General features: G+C 39.1%; 1 protein-coding gene across 1 annotated transcript in view; it reads left to right on the plus strand.

The window, feature by feature from the left end:
* The first annotated feature begins 15,695 nt into the window (after positions 1-15,695).
* The window catches only part of LOC124789388 (translocator protein-like), a 34,752-nt gene continuing 25,156 nt past the window's right edge, over positions 15,696-25,291 (plus strand). The window contains exons 1-2 of the mRNA XM_047256719.1: positions 15,696-15,856; positions 15,993-16,129. Coding sequence (XP_047112675.1) covers positions 16,028-16,129 — 102 coding nt within the window. The 5' untranslated portion in view covers positions 15,696-15,856; positions 15,993-16,027. The remainder of the gene's footprint in view (positions 15,857-15,992; positions 16,130-25,291) is intronic.

A 25,291-nucleotide genomic window follows, 5' to 3' on the forward strand; every position in this document is an offset into this window, starting at 1 on the left:
TCTCACAGTTGGTAAAACTGGCAGAGCAGTGCAGTTGGTGTTAGACACGAGAGAAATAAACAAAGTCATCATTCTTATAAGAACAAGGCCAGACAATTTAGAAGAGCAGCTATTAAGTTTCATGGAGTTAGGTACTTAACATCGCTCGATTTCATACCGGCAAATTTTATTACATGAAGAGAGTAGAAAGTATACAGCTTTCATAAATGCTGCAAGGAGCTACCAGTTTAGGGTGCTACCTTTCAGATTAAATGTGAGTGCTGGTGTATTTATTGAAGCGTTAGACAGAGTACTTTGACTGGAATTGCTTAGCCATGTTACGCTCTATGTTGGTGAACTACTACTTGCCACCCAAACATGGAATGAGCATGTAAGTGTTCTGGTAAAGTTTTTCAAAAATTTGGTGAATACGATATCACAGTTGACATTCAAAAGTTTGGATTCGGAAAGGACATATAATTTCACTGGTAGGATTTCTACCTGAGCCCAGTAAACTAGATGTGATACACAGTTTCCCAACACCCCAAACAAAGTAACAATTAAACTGTTTTCTGGGACTAGCCTCACTTTTTAGGAAATTTCTGCCATAACAATTGTTGAACAGTAGTTCACTATTTAACTTACTGTGTAAAAACCACACTTGGTTGTGGACTAAAGAATGCAAGAATGATTTTCAGCAGATTAAGCAAGCGCTGTTTAACGCTCCTATCCTTAAACGGCCAGATATGGAGATATGTTTAAGCACCTATACTTGTTACCAGGGGCTCAATGCATGTCTCTTTCAAATAACAACAAAGGACAGCAAAGAAGAAGTCAATATAATCAGTTTTTCTAGCAGAACTCTCACAGAATGTGAAACGTCTTTTTCTGTAACTGAGTTAGAAATGTTAGCGGTAGTTTGAGTGTTTCGAAAATTTCAATATTACCTTTGGGGTGAGGTGGTGCATGTATGTTCAAGAGTCTGATTTTGAAATATTGTACATAAAAGACGAACAGAATGTTTTGGCAGATGCACATTCACAGTTCCTCCAAGGCCTTACCGATTTCAATGAGTTAGAAGAACAAACATCAGATTTCAGGATAATTTTAATAAATGAGAGAACTTTTAAACCATATTATATCAAAATGTGCAAAAACATGCAATGCTTGTAGGAAGAAGACCCGAGACGGAGCAAGGTAATAAAAAATTTGCACTTTAGAACACACGAACATTTAGTGCAGTATTACATTGTACATAATCGAGTACTTTATCATAGAAGAGATCGTTGAATGGATAAGTGGTGTGTGTGCATACCTTAGGAATATGTGGACAACTTAATTCAACGTATGCACCGCACATGGGGACACTATGGTGTGCTCAAGTGTGCTGCCAAAATTTCTACATATTGTTATTTCCCTAATATGAGGTGACGTATTGAGCAAGTTATCAGATGCTGTGCAGTTTGTCAAAACGCCAAGCATCAGAACAGGGCATGTCTTAACGTACTACATCCAATAATACCAAAGCAACCAAGGGATCTTGTATCTATTGACGCCACAGGACCTTGTTCCCAAGCCCGCAGCAGGGTCAAATACATCATAGCCCTGTATGACGTTTTTAGTAAGTATCTCCAACTATACGCAGTCAAAACAGTTAGGTCTGGATCAGTTATAAGGCGGATTCTGCAAGACTACATACCACGCATTTGGAATCCCCATGCAGTACTAACTGATAACACATCAAATTTTACAAGTGACCAATGGAAATAATTCTTGAAATCACAAAACGTACATCATATTTTAGTATCCAAGTTCCACCCGAAAGCAAGTCCTGATGAACGATGCTTTGGTGAATTTAATAGATTTATCTGGACATATATATCACAGAATCAAAACAAATGGATAGAACACCTGGGTCCATTTCACCTACCACACACATCAACAGGGTACACACCAGCTGAACTTATGTTTGAAAAAATGGAACTAGATGATTGGGCAAAACCGAAACCTAAATTAGAGCACAAAGACATAGCCTTTGATGGCAAAGTATGATGAGCGCAAATAGCATTGGAAGAGCAACCTCAAATAAGGAAAGGAATTTATAATTGGAAATCGAAAAACGTAACAGAATTCCAGATTGGACAGGAGGTACTACTAAGAACTCATCCAAAATCATCAAAGTTAAGAGCATTGAATAAAAAATGGCAATTGTTATATGTTGGTCCATATATCATTGTTGATAAGCCACATCCTGGGGGCTACTTGATAGGAAATGTAAAAAATGGTAAAATAAAAGGCATGTATCAACATAAAGATTTGTGGAAATTTGTTAAATAAAAATACAAGTCTCCTTCTTTCCCTGTCTGTTATATCAATAAATCATATGAAGGTAGGAGATTTGTCAGCCTTTGATGAATAAACCGACTGGCACTCAGTTTCTCTCCAGGTAGGGGGTGCAACACTTATATTTCCGGTACCTTCTCCCTCTTCTACTATCCTGTTTAGCCAATAAGGAATGTTCAATTTCCTCCTTCTATCTAATATGCAAAGAATGACATGTATCCTAGTAAACAGAAATTTTCCTTGTATTTTGATAGTGTTCTTTCTTAAGACTTAAATATTTATTGAAGCAAAGGAAATCTTTTGATGAGTGAAAACCATTAGATGATGTAGTCATACTACATCATGCGAAAAAACTTGAATAAGAGTAATGGAAAAGGCAGGAATTCACAGTGTGTGAGATTTAAGAGAGAGCAACAAGCGGTGAAGTGTATTCAGATGTGTAGCCTCACTTAAAGCTGACCATACAGTAACAACTATATGGAAAGTGGCTAACAGCTGATCATAAGGATAGAGTAGGCAAAATGCAAAGTAAAGTACAGTGTCACCCTTAAGGACATCAGGCTACAGTTGACATGCGCAAAGACATGTCGCGAACCATGACAGAAACCACTTTGGAATTTAAGTGAATCAGCATCAACAGCATGCAGCCAACTGGCCAGAACAGAAGCGATATGAAATGGAGTACCTATCAGCTGATTACTATAACGTAAGTCAGCTGCACAAACAAAACGAATAGAGATATTTATTCCCAAGTCCCCGTAGGTTTAAGAAAAGGAGCTCATCGGTGCAAGTAAACTATAAGAAGCGTAGAAACTGCTAAATTTGTGAACTTAACATAGGCCATCGAATGTACATAGTTAGAAGTAAACATAAGGGATCAAAGTAGAAGAGAATATACCCAGGAAATGAGCTATCCGACAACATACAACAGGATTAAGACAAGTTTAAAAAAGAAGTAATAATGTGTACACTTAAAAGAAAGTGATTACCACAGAACTTAAGGGCTAAGCAAGGATGAGAAAGGTAGAATGAAATATACACATAGAAAAAAGCATTTGACTGAGATGTAAACTATAAAATAACATACTGTACAAGATTTAGCAAGAGGAGCAGCTGTGCACTTGTAGAACTACACTTCTTTACAGACAACATTAGAAGTAGTGAGTTTAATGTACAGGGAGAATACATCCCCACAAATTTGCTATTAAAGCACTATATTTATGTTAGTTTGCTATTAATTACTTAGTGTGTTATAGGAAAAGAATAAGCAGCAAAATAAAACTGTAACCATGAATCGTACAAGACGCAGGAGAGAAACTAAGTAAATACAAAAACAAACAATATGCACACAATGTAATTACATTAACTCTAACAAAATAATTCAAGTAAGTACTGTATGTTTAAAAAGCAATATGGAGACATAAATGAAATTTCACTGCTGGATAATACTTGGAAGTGGTGAAAGATTTTAGATCAACTGGAGGTATTAATTAGTTATTCCATGCTTGTGGTGACGTATCATACACATGGAACACGTGAGGCAATACTAACCTTACGACTTATCTTAGAAGAAAGATTAAGAAAAGGCAAACCTACGTTTCTAGCATTTGTAGACTTAGAGAAAGCTTTTGACAACGTTAACTGGAATAATCTCTTTCAAATTCTGAAGGTGGCAGGGGTAAATACAGGGAGCGAAAGGCTATTTGCAGTTTGTACAGAAACCAGATGGCAGTTATAAGAGTCGAGGGGCATGAAAGGGAAGCAGTGGTTGGGAAAGGAGTGAGGCAGGGTTGTAGCGTCTCCCTGATGTTATTCAATCTGTATATTGAGCAAGCAGTAAAGGAAACAAAAGAAAAATTCGGAGTAGGTATTAAAATTCATGGAGAAGAAGTAAAAACTTTGAAGTTCGCCGATGACATTGTAATTCTGCCAGAGACAGCAAAGGACTTGGAAGAGCAGTTGAACGGAATGGACAGTGTCTTGAAAGGAGGATATAAGATGAACATCAACAAAAGCGAAACGAGGATAATGGAATGTAGTCAAATTAAATCGGGTGATGCTGAGGGGATTAGATTAGGAAATGAGACACTTACAGTAGTAAAGGAGTTTTGCTATTTAGGGAGTAAAATAACTGATGATGGTCGAAGTAGAGAGGATATAAAATGTAGACTGGCAATGGCAAGGAAATCGTTTCTGAAGAAGAGAAATTTGTTAACATCGAGTATAGATTTAAGTGTCAGGAAGTCGTTTCTGAAAGTATTTGTGTGGAGTGTAGCCATGTATGGAAGTGAAACATGGACGATAACCAGTTTGGACAAGAAGAGAATAGAAGCTTTCGAAACTTGGTGCTACAGAAGAACGCTGAAGATAAGGTGGGTAGATCACGTAACTAATGAGGAGGTATTGAATAGGATTGGGGAGAAGAGAAGTTTGTGGCACAACTTGACTAGAAGAAGGGATCGGTTTGTAGGACATGTTTTGAGGCATCAAGCGATCACAAATTTAGCATTGGAGGGCAGTGTGGAGGGTAAAAATCGTAGAGGGAGACCAAGAGATGAATACACTAAGCAGATTCAGAAGGATGTAGGTTGCAGTAGGTACTGGGAGATGAAGAAGCTTGCACAGGATAGAGTAGCATGGAGAGCTGCATCAAACCAGTCTCAGGACTGAAGACCACAACAACAACAATCATACACGTAATGAAACTAGGAAGAGAATGAAAGTGTATTAGAGCAATATGAATTTATTTATATTTGTGGGAAGAAATAAATAGGGTGGTGCTGCCAGTGTTAGAACCCCACAGGTAATATATGGGTACAAACTGAGGTTTATGTGGAAGATTTTTAATGAATAATTATATTGGTATACAGCAATGAATATGAAGATGAATATTACAGGTGTACCAAGGCAAGGGCTATGAAAGCAACGTAAGAAAGAATAGATTATATAGTTTTAAGTCTTAGCTTGAATAATTGTATGTGTGTGGAAAGCAAAGTATGATGATACATGTACAGTAAGTAATTGTGAAAACAAACATCTTGAAGAAGCAGTGAAGAGTAAATAAGAGACAGTGAAGTCAATTGTACAAAGGTACACGGTACATTTAACGTACATCACAGCACAGTAATTTGTCACACATACATCAGAATTAAAAACAACTTCCCTAGTGCCTAATTGTTGCAGCTTGGGCAACCACAAGGTGAATATAAACGAAAATATTATATACAGTTCGTATGAGGTATGAACACAAAATGCAGTGAAACAATATTTTCTACATTGAATTCTTGACACACGCACAAGCAAAAGCAGTACATTTAGTATATGTACCTTCTTCTATAGCGGGCATGAATTATGAGTGGAATTACACATGACAAAAATGTGGTAAAATTACCGGTCACACGTTACGAAGGTAAACATGTATATGTCGTCGCACCAATAAGGCAGACATACAGTTTGAAATGTGTGTACATGAATGTGAAATCGTATGACGATTAACAAGCAGTGATGAAGTCAGGATTGTCAAGGGATAAAACATTCCCAATACTCGCTCACAAACGAGCACATGTAAATATTGTACATAGTATGAAGATTTATCAAATGCCAAGGATAGAATAAGTACACTACCGATGCACTACAAGTAGCAATCCTTGATGTCTCAAGCAGACCTTTGCAAATTCTCTTTTTTCCATGTAGTGAGTAGTGCTGGAACGTCAGTCCTGCAAGACAAGAAAGGGAAATGCAATTAGTCAGAAGAAATGAAAGACTCCTCCTAATTTACATATTAGTGTGTAAGATGGTGCCTATCATGAAGTCCTTATATGAAATGTGAATTGTACATTTATTTGCCAACTTTACTGTTGTCTATGTCTATGTAAAATGTATGTGCTGTTGTCAATTTTATGTGAAATTTTATTCCTGAAGGAGAACCATTTATGTATGTGTGTGAAGTGCAACACGATAGACGAGTAAAATACTCTCACATGTGAAGTGATACAAAAATTGTAGAGCCTGATAATAGTGAAAATAACGGCTGAGCCATGATAAGAGTAAATGTTACAGCCTAGCAAAGTGAATACAGTGAGTGTGATGCTTTTGCGATGGAGAAAGCAGTGGAAATCCGTATAACCATTAATTGATGTTTGAGGACCGCTGAATTACAATGCAAAACGGAAGACAATGCCGAATCCTGCAGTTTCACTGCAAGAAAACTTCGTACAGGTGTGAGATGAGGTACTGGTGTTCTTTGGGTTGAGTGTTGGAGCTGAATCCGTTGTATCCACCCTCTGGATGGGAGAGCATACACAACACCGACTTCATAAGCCTGGAGCGACATTACAATGGATTCACAGGCAGTGCTACTGCTCACGTGGCACTTGTGTCTCTGCGACAGGCGCGCTAAACAATGAGCTGCTAATGTCAATAATTACAGCGAACAATGAGATAGAGTGTGCCGAAAGGACACCTTCTCAAAAATACCAATTAACCGAAAGAAAATGAGAAAAACAATTTCTAAAACACGTTGAAGGGACAGTTTAAGAAATTTCAATGTTTTCCCCTGTTCAGGCCATACAGCTTAACAAATGTAACGATAGATAGCAAACTAAGACGGTAGCACAACATGGACGTGTAATTATGTGATATAAATGTCTGTGAGTGTTTTTGTGTGTATGAATTTGCAATGGACAAAAAAATGAAGCTTTGTAGACATACTTGTAGTAGCATAAGGATATTAAAACTCCATTGACTTGATTCAAGTGACCAACTATGAGCCCCACTGTAAATAAGGCTACTGTATACTGTCTTGCTAAATAAAGAGACTTATTTCTCACAGTATACAGTAGGGGGCATTTGTAACGTACCTTTTGCATTTTTTGCTTTTATGTAGCCTAGCTTAGAGCCTGCGCCTGCTGTAATGTATTTTTGATTTTCAAGTGTTAAAAAACATAAGATGGTTTTTCTTTTCCTCAGTAAGAGGAAGGACTCGCTCTCTGTTAATGAAGGAAGGTAGACACACTTTATTTTAGAGCGAAATCGGCGGTAACCATTTTGGTTGTGAGAATATTTAGAAAGTTTGTATTTTTGATGTGCATAGAAGAAATAATATAGTAGTATTTCACCAGTGAAAAACTGAATTTTTCCAAGTAGTGCCATAATACATAAAAATCCAAGAAGCCCACCTGTGTACTTCAGAGTTATTAGGAAGATCTGATTACAAAAGGATTGATAGACATGGTCAAGTTTTTGTAGCTGGATATGTGATTGGGCGTAGTATTATTAATTGGTGAGCATAAATCTACAACAAGAGAAAGACTATTTCGTTTATGTAGAACTAATATGAAAAGATTCTTTACCAATTTAGAGGCTTAGCTTAGTTTATTGTGTTTCCCCGATATACCGAAAAATTAATCTCATTATTGCCATATATCTAAACATTTATTATTATTTTTTTATTATATTATAAAGGGCACTCAAACGTAAGTCTCTGTTGTTCAAAATAGTGTGTAGGTGAGATGTGAGTGCCAACCTTTTCATTTTAGGGAGCTGTTGGCGCCTAAGATGTAAACGCATTTCCAGTGCTTCTCTTTTAAGTGAAACTGATCTAATCGCTTGTAAACAAGTCCCTATGCAGCTATATTAAAACGTCTCTAACTTATGAACATACTTGACACTGCCATTCCCATATACTGTGCAATCATATTGAATCCTGCTGCTAATGTAAACTCGATATAAGGTTAATAAAACATTTGGGTTAGCACCCCACTATGCTCTAGTTAAAGATTTGATGATGATCATGACTAGGAGGCTAGTATCAATAATGAACTTGATGTGAAGAATCCAACTGAGTCTAGAATCCAACCACATTCCCAAACCTTTGGCTGAAATGTGTAGTTCTATGCGAGAATTTCTTTATAGTGCCCTTGGTGTCTTGAAAATATCATAACTGATAACTTTGAAGAAAAGATTTCAAGGCCATTAGCATGTACTCAGTCATCCACTTTTAAAACTGCCTCTGTCGGAATGCTGACTGCCAAATCCTCCTTGGATCCAGATGAGTATAGGCATATTTCACCTGCATACTGCAGAAGACAAACGTTAGGAGTAATAATGGGGGCTTCAGAATAAGATGGAGGAGCTAATTTTCACGCAAAGCCTTCTAATCATATATGGTCCATTACAGAACATCCAGCAGCATGAAGATGTTTTAGAGAGCGAATTGTCTTCCACACTTGAAATATGTTAGATTCCCCATTCAATCCATTTCAGTGGTCGATCCAAGCTACCTTTTTCGTCAAGAATCTGCTGGTGTTTGCAACTATTCTTTTAAGCTCCCTGAATCTATTCAGTGCCTGTTCCCTATGATATTTAATTAGTGCTAATCTTCTTTTACCCATGGCTTTGGAACCTTCAGTATCCCACCAAAAAACACTTGATTTACCAGAGAAAAATTCAATTTACTGCTGGAGAATTGCAGTGTAAACCGTTAGATCAATGTCTGCTGTAAGAGCTGTGTAGGCTTCCTGTGGTGTCCATCCTGGATGCAGTTTCCCGATTTCTTCTTGTATAGTTTGTTGATATGTTTTCCACCAGGCATCCTTGATTTTCTGGGCTCTTTGAGTAACATCTCCTTCTCAGACTTATATTGAGACCCAGTGCTATTTTAGCCTTCCATGGGGGGCAACTGTTCAAATTGATACATGTCGATATTTGCTGTAAATTGTTTGTCAGTGGTTGATAGCACTGGCGCCTTCTTGCTGGTAGCTTCCCTTCTCTGAACGCTTTCCATTGTTCTGAGCTTCAGTATCAATGTGACTGAGCTGTTGTCGAGATATTTGCTGATTGCTCAGTTTGATACACCACGCCTGTTCCAGTTCATTTCAACAGGTAATTCCTTTGATTATCAACATAACTTAGTAAGTAGTAGAAAGCTAATTTAGAATATAAAATTCACTTATACTTTTTTTGGAGCGTTTAGTCGTCTTTTACTCTTGTCTGAATATCAAGTATCAAATTCATACACCGCACCCGATTGCGTTTTTTTATAGGAATTTTATGATTTTAGGTGGGATAGACTTCATGATGGCAGGCTACAGTAAGACATATAACCTTCTCGACACAAATCATGTTGCGGAAATCCAAAAAAACGCTATTCTAAGAGAATAATACTGAATTTCAAGAGGATTTTGAAGACAAAGTGGACACAGATGTTGATGACTAGTTGAAGTCTGGCCAGAAGATTCAGAAACAGAGGAAGATACCAGTGAAGATGATGAAGAAATACTTGAGGAAAACGGCAATTACTATATTGGAAGGGACAAAGAGATGCAATGGAATAAAGTTCCACCATCGCAGAGAGTATGATTCAGGGCTCTCAACATTATTCTGAAGTTACCTGGACCTATGGGTGTGGCAAAGGAAGTGAGAATGCCTTTGGAATTCTGGAATTATAGTTTTGTGTACAAGTCATTATATTGAGAGTGTCAAAGCTTCATTCCAGCGTGAGAGAGACGTAAAACACATATACGTTATTGAATTGAAAGCCTTCATCAGGATTTTATTTTTAGATGGAGTAAACAAAAGTAACACACAAAGCTTAGAGGATATGTGGGGAACTGATACAGATGGCATTGAGAAATTTCGCCTTGTAACGAACATAAAACGTTTCAAATTCATTATGCAGTATCTTAGATTCGACAATCATGCAACTCTTGATGAAAGGAGACAATTAGACAAGATAAAAGAGATTCGGGAAATATTTTCTATATTTATACAGAACTGCCAGAAATCCTATATCCTTGGAGAAAATGTTGCAGTAGATGAGAAACTGGAAGGATTCCGTAGAAGTTACAGTTTTCGCCAATATCTATATAGCAAACCAAACAAATATGTGATTAAGATATATGCTATTGTGGATTTCCAAGTATTTTGCCTGTATAATTTTGAAATATACGCTGGGTTGCAACCAGAAGGATTATATCATGTAAGCAATAAACCTTCCCATATTGTTCTGTGACTATGTGAACCTATTTATCAGTCATGTCGAAATATGACTCCAGACAACTGGTTTACTAGTACTGGTTTGATAAAACAGTTACGAAGGAAATATCTTTCTTTTGTTGGAACTATGAAGAAAAACAAGTGTGAGATTCCTTCAGGTTTTGCTACCAGTAAAGGAAGGGCTGCCAACAGTTCACTTTTTGGCTTCAAGAAAGGATGTATTCTAGATTACTATGTTCCTAGAAAGGGGAAGTGTGTGATCCTAGCATCAAGTTTGCATGACAATAATTCAGTAGTTGCTGACACTGAAGATAAACTAAAGCCACCGATTCTAACATTTTATAATAGCACCAAAGCTGGACTCGACATTATGGATAAGTAGACCTCTTCATACAATGTTGCAAGAAATGTGTGCTGTTGGCCCACGGCTATATTTTTTGAAGTGATCAATATGAGTGGAATCAATGTACAAGTAATCTATTGAGGAAACAATGAGAATTGTATCAGAAGAAAAGGACTCCTGAAACAACCATCTCAAGTATTAGTATTACCTCACTTGCTTCAAAGAAGTTTGAACACCACAGGAGTTCAACTGAGGCTACAAAATTATAGGCGAACATGTGAAGATGATGCGAAAGATGAAAAAACAAAAGGAGAAAAAACAACTGCAGGCAAGAGGAAAAGGAGTAATACCTGCACAGTAAAAAAGAGACTGACAAAATATTGTTGCAAAATGTGTCGAGAGCCAATCTGTTTGATGCACATTGAACCTTTTTGTTTTGAGTGTGGTAAAATTCCTCATATGTTACTGCAGTCCAAAAGTAATATTACCATTGTTTTTGTGCTATAACGTCATCTTTGCCTTTCTGTAAACATATTTGTCATTAATAATGAGTTTAATTAGTGAAATGAAATAAAGAAGCAAGTGAAAAACGGTGATGTTATCATTTGTTACCACAGTCCAACATTTTCTTTCCCTCGTGATGACTGGGTGTTGTGTGATGTCCTTAGGTTAGTTAGGTTTAAGTAGTTCTAAGTTCTAGGGGACTGATGACCATAGATGTTAAGTCACATAATGCTCAGAGCCCACAGTCCAACACTAACGAAAAGAAGTCTGAATGAATAATATTTCTATTGCTGTTGTGCTCTTATGTCTTCTTTGTCTTTCTTGAAAGATATTTTTAATTTATTGTGTGTTTTGTTAATGAAATTTAATAAATAATCACGTGAATAAGTGACATGATGAATTTGATACACCACGCCTGATCTCATTGCGAAAAACACCACACCCAACAAAAGGTTAATGAGGTAATGGTCTGAACCCATAGAATATCTTAACTCCTCCCACTTACAGATTTTGTGGAAATCCGGCAACATAAGGCTCAAGCCCACTGAAGATGGTTGTCTATAAGGAGAAGGTAACATTGTTGAGGGATCCATTATTGAAAATGATCAAATCTAGATCCATGGCTGCAGTGAAGAGGCAACAGCCTTCTGGACCATTGACAGCATTTTCTCAACCACTGTGATAAGAGTTAAAATCCCCACAGATAGTGAATGGTGGATGAAGCTGAACAAACAGATGATGCCAGATATTGCTGCTGGCTATAGTCCTGGGAGCTTTATATACAGACACAATACAGAAGTTACCATCCAGTGTTTCTATTTCTACAGCTACTACCTGAAATGTTAAATTGTTATAGTTTAAATATATAATGTTGTAATTAATGGTGTTCTTAATTAATAATACCGCTCCTCCTTCATTGTCTGGCCTGTATGACCTTACTAAATTATATCTTTTGAAATGAACATTTGTTGCTCAAACCATGTTTCATGTAGAGTCACAATGGAGATGTTTTTTGTTCACTAGTTCTTTTTTCAATATTTTCCTGTTTGCAGCTGCTGACCTAGGATTCCATTGTAAATATACTGGCCATTTGGAAGTGAGAAGATGTTTCTTTCTGGTTCTGAACCATGTTTCATTTCTTGGATAAAACCGAGGAGAACATATTGTAAATTTCTGCTTGCTCTACATTGTCTGTTTTCGAACATGTTAACTGAGTTATTAAATTTAATATTCCAGATACTAGCTCATCAATGAATGCAGAGTTCTTGTCCTCACCTCCTAGAAATTGTCCACATGTGTCTGGTATCTGGAGAGTACCAATGTGATAATGTTGATTGTCAGGATACTCTGCAATGTGGATTCCAGGTAAACTTATATTGGCAAAGAGGGGAGTGGTGAGTAGGAGTCATTGAAGGTTTCTTTAGGCTTAGGTCTTTTGTGGTGGATGATTGTTATGAATCTGTGCTGTGCCTTTTGAGGGAGAGGAAATTCCTTCTTCCAATCCAGGTTACTTTTACCCTGGTTTCCTGCCAATGAGGCATATGGTCTGCAGTTAACATATTCTTCAGTTTCTTTGAAAGAAATTTTGAGGACACCTGAAGAATTTTTTAAATGTTTTGCTGTTTTAGATACATTGGGCAAGTTTCGTCTCTTGACTTGTGATTGCCTTTGCAATGTTCACAGCATGTACTTTGGCTTGAGCACATTGACTCCTCATGATTACCTTCACATTTATTACAATGTATCTCTGTCTGGCACTGATTACATAAATGGCTGTATCTTAGACAATGGAAGCATTGTATAACTAGAGGAATATAAGACCTAACTGAACATTGCATACCACAGATTTTAATATATTCTGGTAAGAACTTTGACGTGAACGTGATAACGATGTTTGTTGAGGCACGTTGGTTATTACTGTACCCAAGTGAATTATTCCTTTGCACATTTTACATACATCAGTCAAGGGGATTATAGACTGGCTTCCTTCAGCTCCACCTCTAACAAATTAGCATCTACATTTTTTACAACTTCCTGGAGGTGAGTTCTGTGAGTCGATATACAAGAAACCATTTCTTTTGACCTAGAGGGTTGCCTTCTACAGATTTATTGGCAGCTGCCTTTGTAGTGAAATCAGTGCACAGTCTACTCTTCCCTGCAGTTTTGAGATTTGCAATTATATTTTTAAATGTGGCATCTGAGGTGAATAATAATTTTCCCTAAGCCATGGGATGGTATTTCCCAACATTACCATTGATTCCTTCGACAAACACAAGAAAGGACTAGCGGCGTCAACCTGATATCTGTTAGTTTTATTTTGATCATATGTAGTAGACACATTTTTAGGAATCGGAATATCTCTCTGTGTGATTTGCACTTCTCTCAGTACTTGCACTCTGACTGAATTAATCTTCTATGGCGGTGTTATCGTCTCTGATCGGGTAATGGAACTTCTCTGTTTGTTTAATGATCTGTTTCGATACTGCGAATGTTTGTTGAGGAAGATGAGTTGGGAATACCAGTCTCTTCTCCCTCAGGTCTTCAAGGAAGTAAGCTTTGACACTAGTCTTAACGTTTGATCTACTTCCATTCTCAGACTTACGAGACCTTGTGCCTCCTGCAACTCATGAGCATATATTTCAACATTGCGTTGGAACCTTCTCCTCACCCCACAACCCCCCTGGAAGATCCACTGTTCACTTTTCTTGTACCACCGGCTATCAAAAATTATGCAAAACTGATGATCTTGATAAACAAAATATCTTACACACTAAAAAGGAAGAGTCGAATCCGAGTTTTTTCTGCATTTAACACGAATTAACTTCAGAAAATTAGCGACGGCGATTTTATTTATTTGATTGTTAACAAAAGAACCAGATGTAAAATTGTGCACTTCACAAAACGCAAAAAGGTAGTAAACCTAAACCTATAATACCACAGTTATGGTTGGGATCAGTCAACCCTAGAGATACCTGGGTGTAACACTTTGTAGGGAGATGAAATGGAACGATAATATATTTATTTACTTAGTCCGAGGATCATTTTTAGTGTATTGTTTGCACATATGATATAGGGCAAGGGTAAAAATTAATTTGTGATAATGGTAGTCATTGGGATGATAGTATAAATTCAACGAGCACATGCATTTGCCTGCACAGGAACAGCGACTGAAAGACATTAAAATTGCAGAGCCATCACAAGTCGCAATATAATTTTTTAAGATGGTAGTGCTGGTCGAGTGAAACACGTATAATAAAGAAATAGTTACATGCATCTTGCGGCGGCTCTGGAATTTTAATAATTTAAACTGACACACTACATTGCTCCTACCTTTGATAACAGTAGTTATTAAAAGAGACTAAGTGATCAACGAAATAAATTCTAACATGAAGTGACATAGTACATAATTAACAATATTTGGTAAATGTGGTTCACTTTTAATAACGCACCAGAAATTCAGAGACAATGTGAAGCAGTGGCCATGCAAGATCTGTTTGAACTTTACCTTAAACGTATTTAATTTCGTAAGCATTTCAAGTTAGAAGGCATATGGTTATGTAACATAGCTCCCGTGTGATACAATCCTCTTTTTCAAAAGTTTTTACTTGCTTTGCTTATGTGTATTCAGTTTTTTTTTTATTTAGATTGTTTAGGTGCATATCCCACTTCAAATCTTCCTCAATAAGTATGCCTAAAAAAATTTGTATGACTCGCATTTGAGACACCTTTCTCCCCTCAACAGTGAAAACAGTGTTTGCAGGATGGAAGTTTTGTGTGGTGGGAAAGTTAACTGTCAGTTTTTTTTCAGAATTTGTAATAAGCTTATTGGTCTTGAACCACTGTACCAAGCTGGGGTTAGTTGCGAATAAGAAGGTAGTAGAATGTAGGTTTATTGGTAGAATATTAGGGAAATGCAATGACTCTTCAAAGGAGATTGCTTACAAATCATTCGTGCGACCTACTCTAGAATATTGCTCAAGTGTGTGAGATTCATACAAAACAGAGTTAATAGGGGATATTAAACGTATACAGAAAAAGGCTGAATGAATGGTCAAATGTATGTTTGCCCTGTGGGAGAGTGTCACAGAGAGGTTAAAAGAACTGAACTGACAGACTTTTTAAGGTGGACGTAAGCTAACCCGAGAAAGCCTTCTTGCAAAGTTCCAGAAACTGGATTTAAACGATGACTCTAGAAACGTACTACAACCTCGCACGTAACACTCCCACAGAAATCGCGAGGACAGACGCTGTTAAGCAGTCATTCTTCCCGCGCTCGATATGCGAAAGGAAAAAAAGCCTTAATAGCTGGTACAATGGGATGAACCCTCTGCCAAGCACTTCATTGTGGTTTGCAAGTAATTATGTAGATGTATTTTTAATAGATGTTTTGCAACTTTCTTCTCGGTAAATAATATTAATTTTTATATTCCTACGTGCGCGTAAATATGGTCCATTCGGGCGTTTCGATACGCTGAGTATGGTGCCGATAACTTTGTATCTTCTGGTGTATCACTTATGTAACGAGTTCATCCATGAGCTGGGAGATTCTAACCAAAACTTGCTGTGTGGGGATTGGTTGTAGTCACTGATATCCCTCTTTGTTCAGAGATATACTTTGCAGTTTGCGCTTACGGTGTGAAGTGGAAAGTAGTGGTGGTTGGGTGTGTCGAATACACCGCGCAAATTTGAAGGGTATGAGGAATGTCAAAACAATTGGTCAAGATTAGCCGTGTTTTGTTTGTTTATTCACATGTTTGAGTATTTTGTGTAGTTGATGTAAATTATCCCAAACCAATGTATCCTTAACGGTGGGTTTTTTTCAACACAGGTGCTTCGAAATTCCACTTGAAACTATAGGAAAACATGCCCGTCGTGTGGCCAGCCGTAGGAGCGTGCGTTCTTCCTAATGTTGGAGGATGGTTTGGCGCATTTTTTGTTGCCCGAAACATCGATACGTGGTATGCGGTGAGTACTGATGTCTGATCTATTTGCTTTAGGACGTGGTAACAAGGGTAACAGTGTAGGGAAGCCCGCACTGCATTCAACCCGGTCTTAATGTTACCCCAAACTCTTCGTGTTCAGGAAAAACTACGTTGAAATGCCTGACACTCCACAATATTCGTAAGTAACTTTTTACTTTTCAATCAGTAGTTTAAGATGACTGTTATACACATGCCGAGAATGTTGTGCTGTTTAGTCAGCGTTTTGCAAGTTTCAGACTTTACTCTTACCAGTGTAATATCACACAGCAGGTTCCCATTGTAAACAAACTGATATATAATCAGGTTTCTGTGTGTGCAACGGACTAAGATGGATGTGAACTAACGTAAAATCTTTAAATAAAGTGATTTTAGCTTAAATTACTGTATGATTGGGCTGCACTCATATATTTGGTTGGTTTCCCATGTATCCTGTACATTAGACATACGTTCTGAAATTGTGTACGTTATGAGATGAATAAAACACATTTCACGTTACATTCCTGCAACATCAAATAGCAGTTGAGGTATACCTTGATTGGATTGATCACATCCCATTCCAGTTTAAGGTAACATTGCAAATTAGTGGTGTAGAGAATAACTCAAATTGTGTGTGGGACTGCTACACTGTGGGGTCCCAGTGACCATTATAATCGTGACCCCCACCGTTCAGCTTGTTTTTTCAGTAGCCAATTGTTGTTTGATATTATATGAAATATTTTTGGAAAGTTCATATCCCAGACAGTGTGTGTCATTTATACCAGTAATTGACATATGTACAAACTTCATCCAGATTTACATTACATGATACAAATGACTGAAGGTTGCTGTAGTCTGTCTTGTATATGTAGTTGGTTAAAGTGAGGTTAACTGGCTGTGAGGGTTAACCCAACCACACTATTAAAAATGAACAAGTAAGAAAATTTTACCATTTCGAAAATTTAATTCAGTTCACAGCCAGTCATCTCATGCTGTTTTGACAGCCAAAATAGGCCGCTGCTGTGTTACTAACCATTGTTGACAGGATTTGAAGTAAATTTTTTGTTCATTTTGTTTTCACTCTGTCTTTGTCATTGACTATTAATTGTGTTTGTGATGTCAGTTATTCATCCAGAGATCATCTTTAAATAAGGAAGTGGGACTGATGACCTTCGCTGTTTAGTCCCCCCTTAAACATCCCAACAACAACAAATAAGGAAGTGTCATCTTTAAACAGTGAAAATAAATAGCTCAAAGAATATACATACATGTTGAACATATAAGTGTGCTTGAACAGGACTGGGTAACGTGTAAACTTAGGCATGTTTATTCAATTTGAAACCAAACAGCCAAAAATCAGTGTCATACATAAAAATCAAGTTATGGAAGCAGCTCAGTCCATCAGGTTCTTGTAATTAAACTTGGACAAAAATCTAAGTTGGCAAGCAGATATAGATTATTTAGCTGCTAAATTAAACAGCCTTGCTGTTGCAAAGGACATGCTATCTAGTGTAATGGACATAAACAACAGGAAAGTGGTGTACCACAGGTACTTTGAATCCATAATTAGATATGGTTTAGTTTTGGGAATTCAAACCACGTGTCAAGGTCGTGCTACATCAAAAAAAGAATTGTTAGAAAAATATATGCTGTTTATCCAAGAACATCCTGTCTCCCACTATTCAAGTTTTTAGATCCGAACCTTATCTTTTTACACAGTAATCGTTAGCTAACTGAAGAAAACCATTTCGAAATATGTCCAACACTAGATACAAAATTCCATGCTTTGACACACCACTAAAAACCCTATCAACAGGCAGTCAGCTAAACTGGAATGAAAGTGTACAGTAAACTCAAGGGTAGAGATGTAATGAGCATGGAGATAGCGAAAACTGTGCTTGGTGGGGAAAATGCAACTACTGTGTTGAGGAATTTATGAATGATGAGATGATCGTTTGAACATTGTAACTATATTATATCATAGTGTTGTACATAATATTGTCTGTATAAAATACTGACTGGAAAATTTATATATTAAGTATTGGTAGGCCTACATCAGGAGAAAAAAAAAGAAATTTAATAATGTTATGATGTTCGACGTAAACCTGTGCTGACAGACTTAATGTTAGAAAATTATGAAACTATTTATATCATAAGCTGAAAATTCTCCTGTAGAGTATGATCTGTAAAATGTGTGTTAAGAGAAGAATAAAATACAAATTTGCTTGGAGTCTCACCTGGCTCTAGGATGGAACCATTGTCTCAAGTTGGATGAATAGTAAATTAAAAATACGTTTCTAAAGAATTAACACTATGTTTCTAAAGCTTTCATTACCTATTTCATTTACAAATGTCCTTCTGATTTAGGATATGCTGTTGCAAACCATATTTCACTAGTGCATATGGGATTATGTGAACCACCCATTTTGGGGTTAACAGGTCAGTGGTTCAGCTAACCTCACTAAAGACATGTCTTGTAAATATTCTTATATTCACTGTTACTGTGTGTGCTAGTGGAAGCATTATTAAGAATAATAATGTGGCATAGTGTTAATTGCAGTGTTCATAATGCCAAGAATAGGACAGACAACCACCAATCATTGAAATTATCCGCCAGAACTGCTGAAAGACACAGTCGGTGAACGGAAAAATGTTATTTGTGGAAATTACAAAGCAGCCTGGGCATTCCTAGGTCAATCCTTAAACAATTGATTTTGTTTGATTTGATTTGCACAAGGATACCAAAACTTTAGTGGTTGTAATGCCCAAATCAGTTTATTGTGCGGTTTTACTTCCTGTGATTCTAGTAAAGTCAACTGGTGGGCTTAAAGAGTACTAGGAGACCCTTTACTAATTCCTTATCAGGCATGATTTCTTTGCGACTTAGTGACTTGAGTTTTCTGTGTCTTTTACGCTTAAACACACTGCATGGGAAGATTAGGTATAGTGCCTTCACATCCCCCTTACCACATAGTCTGCACTTAAAGTGCTTCTTTCTCTTTGCACATTGTGTGTAAGTGTTATTTAAAGTTCCCATGGCTAGTCATTAGTCCTTATTTGTTTAATCTGTTTCTTGTTAAAGTCCAGGACTACAGAACTTCACTTGAAACATGGCTTTGGCATCATTAGCTTGTTATATTTTTGGTTTTGGGTCTCAACCCAATAATCTACATGCTGCCTCCTGATTCATCTACATAGTTTTGATTTTACCATCACATTTGTGATGGTTAGGGTAGGCTCTGATTCAATAGGTGGAGTTGTCACACACATCCTGGCTAGCTTATCACCTTGTTCATTGCCATTAATTCCTGAGTGATCAGGGGTTCCAAGCAGGTTTACCTTGTTGCTTTCCTTCTAGTCTTGCAATGGCATCATGGCATTCTGCTACAGGGGATGATAGAGATTTCATAGCTGCTTGGCTGTCTGAATAAAATGCAGATGCTATGCTCCCTGCAGCAGCTGCAAAAATTCCTCTCCTTGCAGCTCTGCTAGCAGATATTTCTGCCTTGAACAGGCTGTACTGCATATGCTGGCCCCAGCACATACATACATTTTCAACATGTCAGTAAACCAGACCGTGTCTCCTGAACAGTGTCAGGGTTCATTCTTCCACTGCTCCCTTCTTCCAACTGTTACACTGAAAGGTTTATTGACACAGCTGAAAGCTATTTTATGGTGAGCTGGAATTTACCTGGCCATTCCTATATTTACCACACTCACTATGTTGGTGTAAGATTCTAGATATTCTACAGGTATCCAGAGTGAAATTTTCACCCTGCAGCAGAGTGTGCAGTAATATGAAACTTGCTGGCAGATTAAAACTGTGTGCTGGACTGAGCTTCAAACTGGCAAAGGTCACGAGTTCGAGTCTCAGTCCGGCATACAGTTTTAATCTGCAAGGAAGTTTCATATCAGCGTACACTCCACTGCAGAGTGAATATTCTGGGAACATCCACTAGGCTGTTACTAAGCCATGTCTTTGCAATATCCTTTCTTCCAGGAGTGCTAGTTCTGCAAGTTTCGCAGAAGAGCTGTGACGCTTTAGGAGGTCGGAGATGAGGTACTGGTCGAAGTAAAACTGTGAGGACATGTTGTGGGTTGTGCTTTGGTAGCTCAGTTTGTAGAGCTTTTGCCCGCGAAAGGTAAAGGCCCCGAATTCGAGTCTCAGTTTGGCACACAGTTTTAATCAGCCAGGATGTTTCAGGTATCCAGTTATTTCCAGTTTCTAATCTGTATGCTTCTGTTCTTGCCTCCACTGTAACCCAAAGGTGCAATGGGAGCTTTTTTTAATATAATCCATTATGGAGTCGAGGTAGCAGTTGTCGTTATACTGGTTATCACTGTTAGCATTCAACCGCGATTCTTATACACGTATTTTAACAACACGGCTCTCATCATCAGGTTGTAAAGTCTATGTCATGAAATTAAACGGACTAAAAAGACAAAATACCATCACAAACAGTTGGGAAGTCCATATAGTAAAACAGAATTAAAAGTATATTGGATTGTGGGCCCTCGTCTTACATTGAAGTTGTTGACACAAGTCGATGGCCGTCCCATAGCTACCAAGTATGCTGTCGCACTGTGCCGGCTCGGGAGCTGTTGTGGACTGACGTGCCTAGGTGTTGTGGCGTGGTTACAGCCGTGTGCTTGACAGTAACGCTATGCTATTGGGCGCCTTATTTCCTTATTGCATTGGTCTGTATAGTTAGCCTCTAGCAACTCCGTCAGTGACATGCTACCAACCTAAAGTCGCATACCTACCCTAAAATAACTCTAAAAACCCGCTAAAAAAATCTCATTTCTTTAAAATTATCTTGTGCATTTAGAATATTGCTTTGTTTCTTTTCATGGATAGCTATCTCGAATTCCTCTAGTAAATCAAGTTTCCTCCCTTTCTTTTCTACATGCAATATTTCCACGTTATCTTCTATGCTATTAAGGGGATGGCCTGTTTCATATATGTGGTTCGCAACAGCTGATTTGTCATAATTTCCTAACCTGAACGCATCTTTATGTCCTTTATACCGGATCGCGAATGATCTTCCTGTCTGCCCTATATATAATAACCTACACTAATAACCTAGTGAGGTATAGCCTTAAGCGCGATATTGGCGAGAAGAGAAATAAGTTTGAAAGATCGGGAGTTTATAAAGATTCAGTGCAGAACTTGTGATATGAACTCTGCTGGGCGGGTGATCGGTTCCCTCTGCCAATGAGGTGTCTAGATCTTCTTTGTAGGCAGCTCATATGCCCAGCAGCAGCCAGGGGAGGACCTCTGTCCACTCCTGATGTGTCATACGAATGCTGTCTTGAGGGTGTGGTGCCACTGTTCCATAAGTCCGTTGGACTGAGAATGGTAGGCCGTCGTGTGGAACCGGTGGCACCCACACAGACGGCAGAGCTCGGAGAACAGGGCTGACTCTACATCTACATCTACATTGATACTCCGCAAGCCACCCAACGGTGTGTGGCGGAGGGCACTTTACGTGCCACTGTCATTACCTCCCTTTCCTGTTCCAGTCGCGTATGGTTCGCGGGAAGAACGACTGTCTGAAAGCCTCCGTGCGCGCTCTAATCTCTCTAATTTTACATTCGTGATCTCCTCGGGAAGTATAAGTAGGGGGAAGCAATATATTCGATACCTCATCCAGAAACGCACCCTCTCGAAACCTGGCGAGCAAGCTACACCGCGATGCAGAGCGCCTCTCTTGCAGAGTCTGCCACTTGAGTTTATTAAACATCTCCGTAACGCTATCACGGTTACCAAATAACCCAGTGACGAAACGCGCCGCTCTTCTTTGGATCTTCTCTATCTCCTCCGTCAACCCGACCTGGTACGGATCCCACACTGATGAGCAATACTCAAGTATAGGTCGAACGAGTGTTTTGTAAGCCACCTCCTTTGTTGATGGACTACATTTTCTAAGCACTCTCCCAATGAATCTCAACCTGGTACCCGCCTTACCAACAATTAGTTTTATATGATCATTCCACTTCAAATCGTTCCGTACGCATACTCCCAGATATTTTACAGAAGTAACTGCTACCAGTGTTTGTTCCGCTATCATATAATCATACAATAAAGGATCCTTCTTTCTATGTATTCGCAATACATTACATTTGTCTATGTTAAGGGTCAGTTGCCACTCCCTGCACCAAGTGCCTATCCGCTGCAGATCTTCCTGTATTTCGCTACAATTTTCTAATGCAGCAACTTCTCTGTATACTACAGCATCATCCGCGAAAAGCCGCATGGAACTTCCGACACTATCTACTAGGTCATTTATATATATTGTGAAAAGCAATGGTCCCATAACACTCCCCTGTGGCACGCCAGAGGTTACTTTAACGTCTGTAGACGTCTCTCCATTGATAACAACATGCTGTGTTCTGTTTGCTAAAAACTCTTCAATCCAGCCACACAGCTGGTCTGATATTCCGTAGGCTCTTACTTTGTTTATCAGGCGACAGTGCGGAACTGTATCGAACGCCTTCCGGAAGTCAAGAAAAATAGCATCTACCTGGGAGCCTGTATCTAATATTTTCTGGGTCTCATGAACAAATAAGGCGAGTTGGGTCTCACACGATCGCTGTTTCCGGAATCCATGTTGATTCCTACATAGTAGATTCTGGGTTTCCAGAAATGACATGATACGCGAGCAAAAAACATGTTCTAAAATTCTACAAGAGAGCGACGTAAGAGATATAGGTCTATAGTTTTGCGCATCTGCTCGACGACCCTTCTTGAAGACTGGGACTATCTGTGCTCTTTTCCAATCATTTGGAACCCTCCGTTCCTCTAGAGACTTGCGGTACACGGCTGTTAGAAGGGGGGCAAGTTCTTTCGCGTACTCTGTGTAGAATCGAATTGGTATCCCGTCAGGTCCAGTGGACTTTCCTCTATTGAGTGATTCCAGTTGCTTTTCTATTCCTTGGACACTTATTTCGATGTCAGCCATTTTTTCGTTTGTGCGAGGATTTAGAGAAGGAACTGCAGTGCGGTCTTCCTCTGTGAAACAGCTTTGGAAAAAGGTGTTTAGTATTTCAGCTTTACGCGTGTCATCCTCTGTTTCAATGCCATCATCATCCCGTAGTGTCTGGATATGCTGTTTCGAGCCACTTACTGATTTAACGTAAGACCAGAACTTCCTAGGATTTTCTGTCAAGTCGGTACATAGAATTTTACTTTCGAATTCAATGAACGCTTCACGCATAGCCCTCCTTACGCTAACTTTGACATCGTTTAGCTTCTGTTTGTCTGAGAGGTTTTGGCTGCGTTTAAACTTGGAGTGGAGCTCTCTTTGCTTTCGCAGTAGTTTCCTAACTTTGTTGTTGTACCACGGTGGGTTTTTCCCGTCCCTCACAGTTTTACTCGGCACGTACCTGTCTAAAACGCATTTTACGATTGCCTTGAACTTTTTCCATAAACACTCAACATTGTCAGTGTCGGAACAGAAATTTTCGTTTTGATCTGTTAGGTAGTCTGAAATCTGCCTTCTATTACTCTTGCTGAACAGATAAACCTTCCTCCCTTTTTTTATATTCCTATTAACTTCCATATTCAGGGATGCTGCAACGGCCTTATGATCACTGATTCCCTGTTCTGTACATACAGATTCGAAAAGTTCGGGTCTGTTTGTTATCAGTAGGTCCAATATGTTATCTCCACGAGTCGGTTCTCTGTTTAATTGCTCGAGGTAATTTTCGGATAGTGCACTCAGTATAATGTCACTCGATGCTCTGTCCCTACCACCCGTCCTAAACATCTGACGGCCCTGGCCAGTTGTCAGGGACTCGGGGCAGCCAAAGTGTGCAATTCATAGTGTGATAGAAGCTTGAGCGATGGTGTTGGCTGAGATATCAGCCAGAGGTATGGCCTCCACCCATCGAGTTGCCCTGTCTGTGGCTGATGGGATGTTCTTGTATACGTTTGAATCTGGGAGTGGCCCCACCAGTTCTATGTGGACATGCTGGAAAAGGCCCTTCGCAGTGGGGAATTTCCGAAAGGGCAGTTTGGCATGACGTCCTGTCTTGGCCCATTGCCATTGGATGCAGGCTCTTGTCCACACAGTGCAGTCTCTTTTGATGTTAGTCCAAACAAAACATACGTGTATAAGTTTCAGTGTCAGGTGTACTCCGGGGTGAGACAAGTTGTGGAGGAGGTTGAAAGCTGTTTTCCTGAAGTTCTGTGGGATGACTGGTCGTTGCCTGCCATGGAATACGTTGCACCAAACTAGTTTAGTTGTGCCTGCAATGGTGCATTGCTGGAGCTGGAGGCCTGTTGTGTGTCCAAATAGCAGGTTTCAAAGGTTGGTGTCAGTTGGTTGAATACAAGGTGTGCCGATGTGACGTTGAGTCATGAGAGGTAGTCAGCCACCGTGTTTTCTGCTCCTTGTACATAGCGGATGTCTGTAATATATTGTGAAATAAAGTCCAGGTGTCGGAATTGTCGAGGGTGGGGGGGGGGGGGGGGGGGGCGGTATTGGCTAGCGAGTTTTTAATAGCTTCAGCCAGAGGTCAATGGTCTGTGTAGATAGTTAGCAACCGGTCCCTCAATGTCTTCTTGGGAGTATTGAACCGCTTCGTGTATTGCCAAAAGCTCATGGTCGAAGGTTGACCACATTTTCTGGGAGTCGGTTAGTTTTTGTGAGAGAAACCATAAGGATTGGGTTGCACTTGGTACTTCCTTTTGTAGCACTGCCCTCATTGCCCAGTCACTGTCATCGGCCACCTGGGTGTCCGGCAATGGCTGTGACAGGGTGGTCATCCGAGCGAGCTCGGTTTTGATGTTCTCGAAAGCTGCTTGTATATCAGGAGTCCGAGTGAGCTTATGTGTGCCTGATGTGTTCTTGCCGCGGAGTGACTTTGTGAGCTGCAGACATGTTTCTGTGGCGTGGGAGAGGTGTTGGCGGTAAAAATTAATTACCCCTGAAAAACGGTGCAACTCTTGACAGTCCATCAGGAGTGGTAGGTTGAGGATTTGGTCTACGTTTTTTGGGATGGGGCAGATGCCCAAAGCGTTGACGACGTAGCCGACAAATGTAACACATTTATACTGGAGTTGGCATTTGTCCTCGTTGACCACAACACCATGCTCTGCTAGTTGTTGACTACTGCTTGGATGTGTTTCTCATGATCTTGAGCTGTTTGTGAGAAGATAATTACA

This window comes from Schistocerca piceifrons, chromosome 3, assembly GCF_021461385.2.
Source record: "Schistocerca piceifrons isolate TAMUIC-IGC-003096 chromosome 3, iqSchPice1.1, whole genome shotgun sequence".
Taxonomy (NCBI): Eukaryota; Metazoa; Arthropoda; class Insecta; order Orthoptera; family Acrididae; genus Schistocerca; species Schistocerca piceifrons.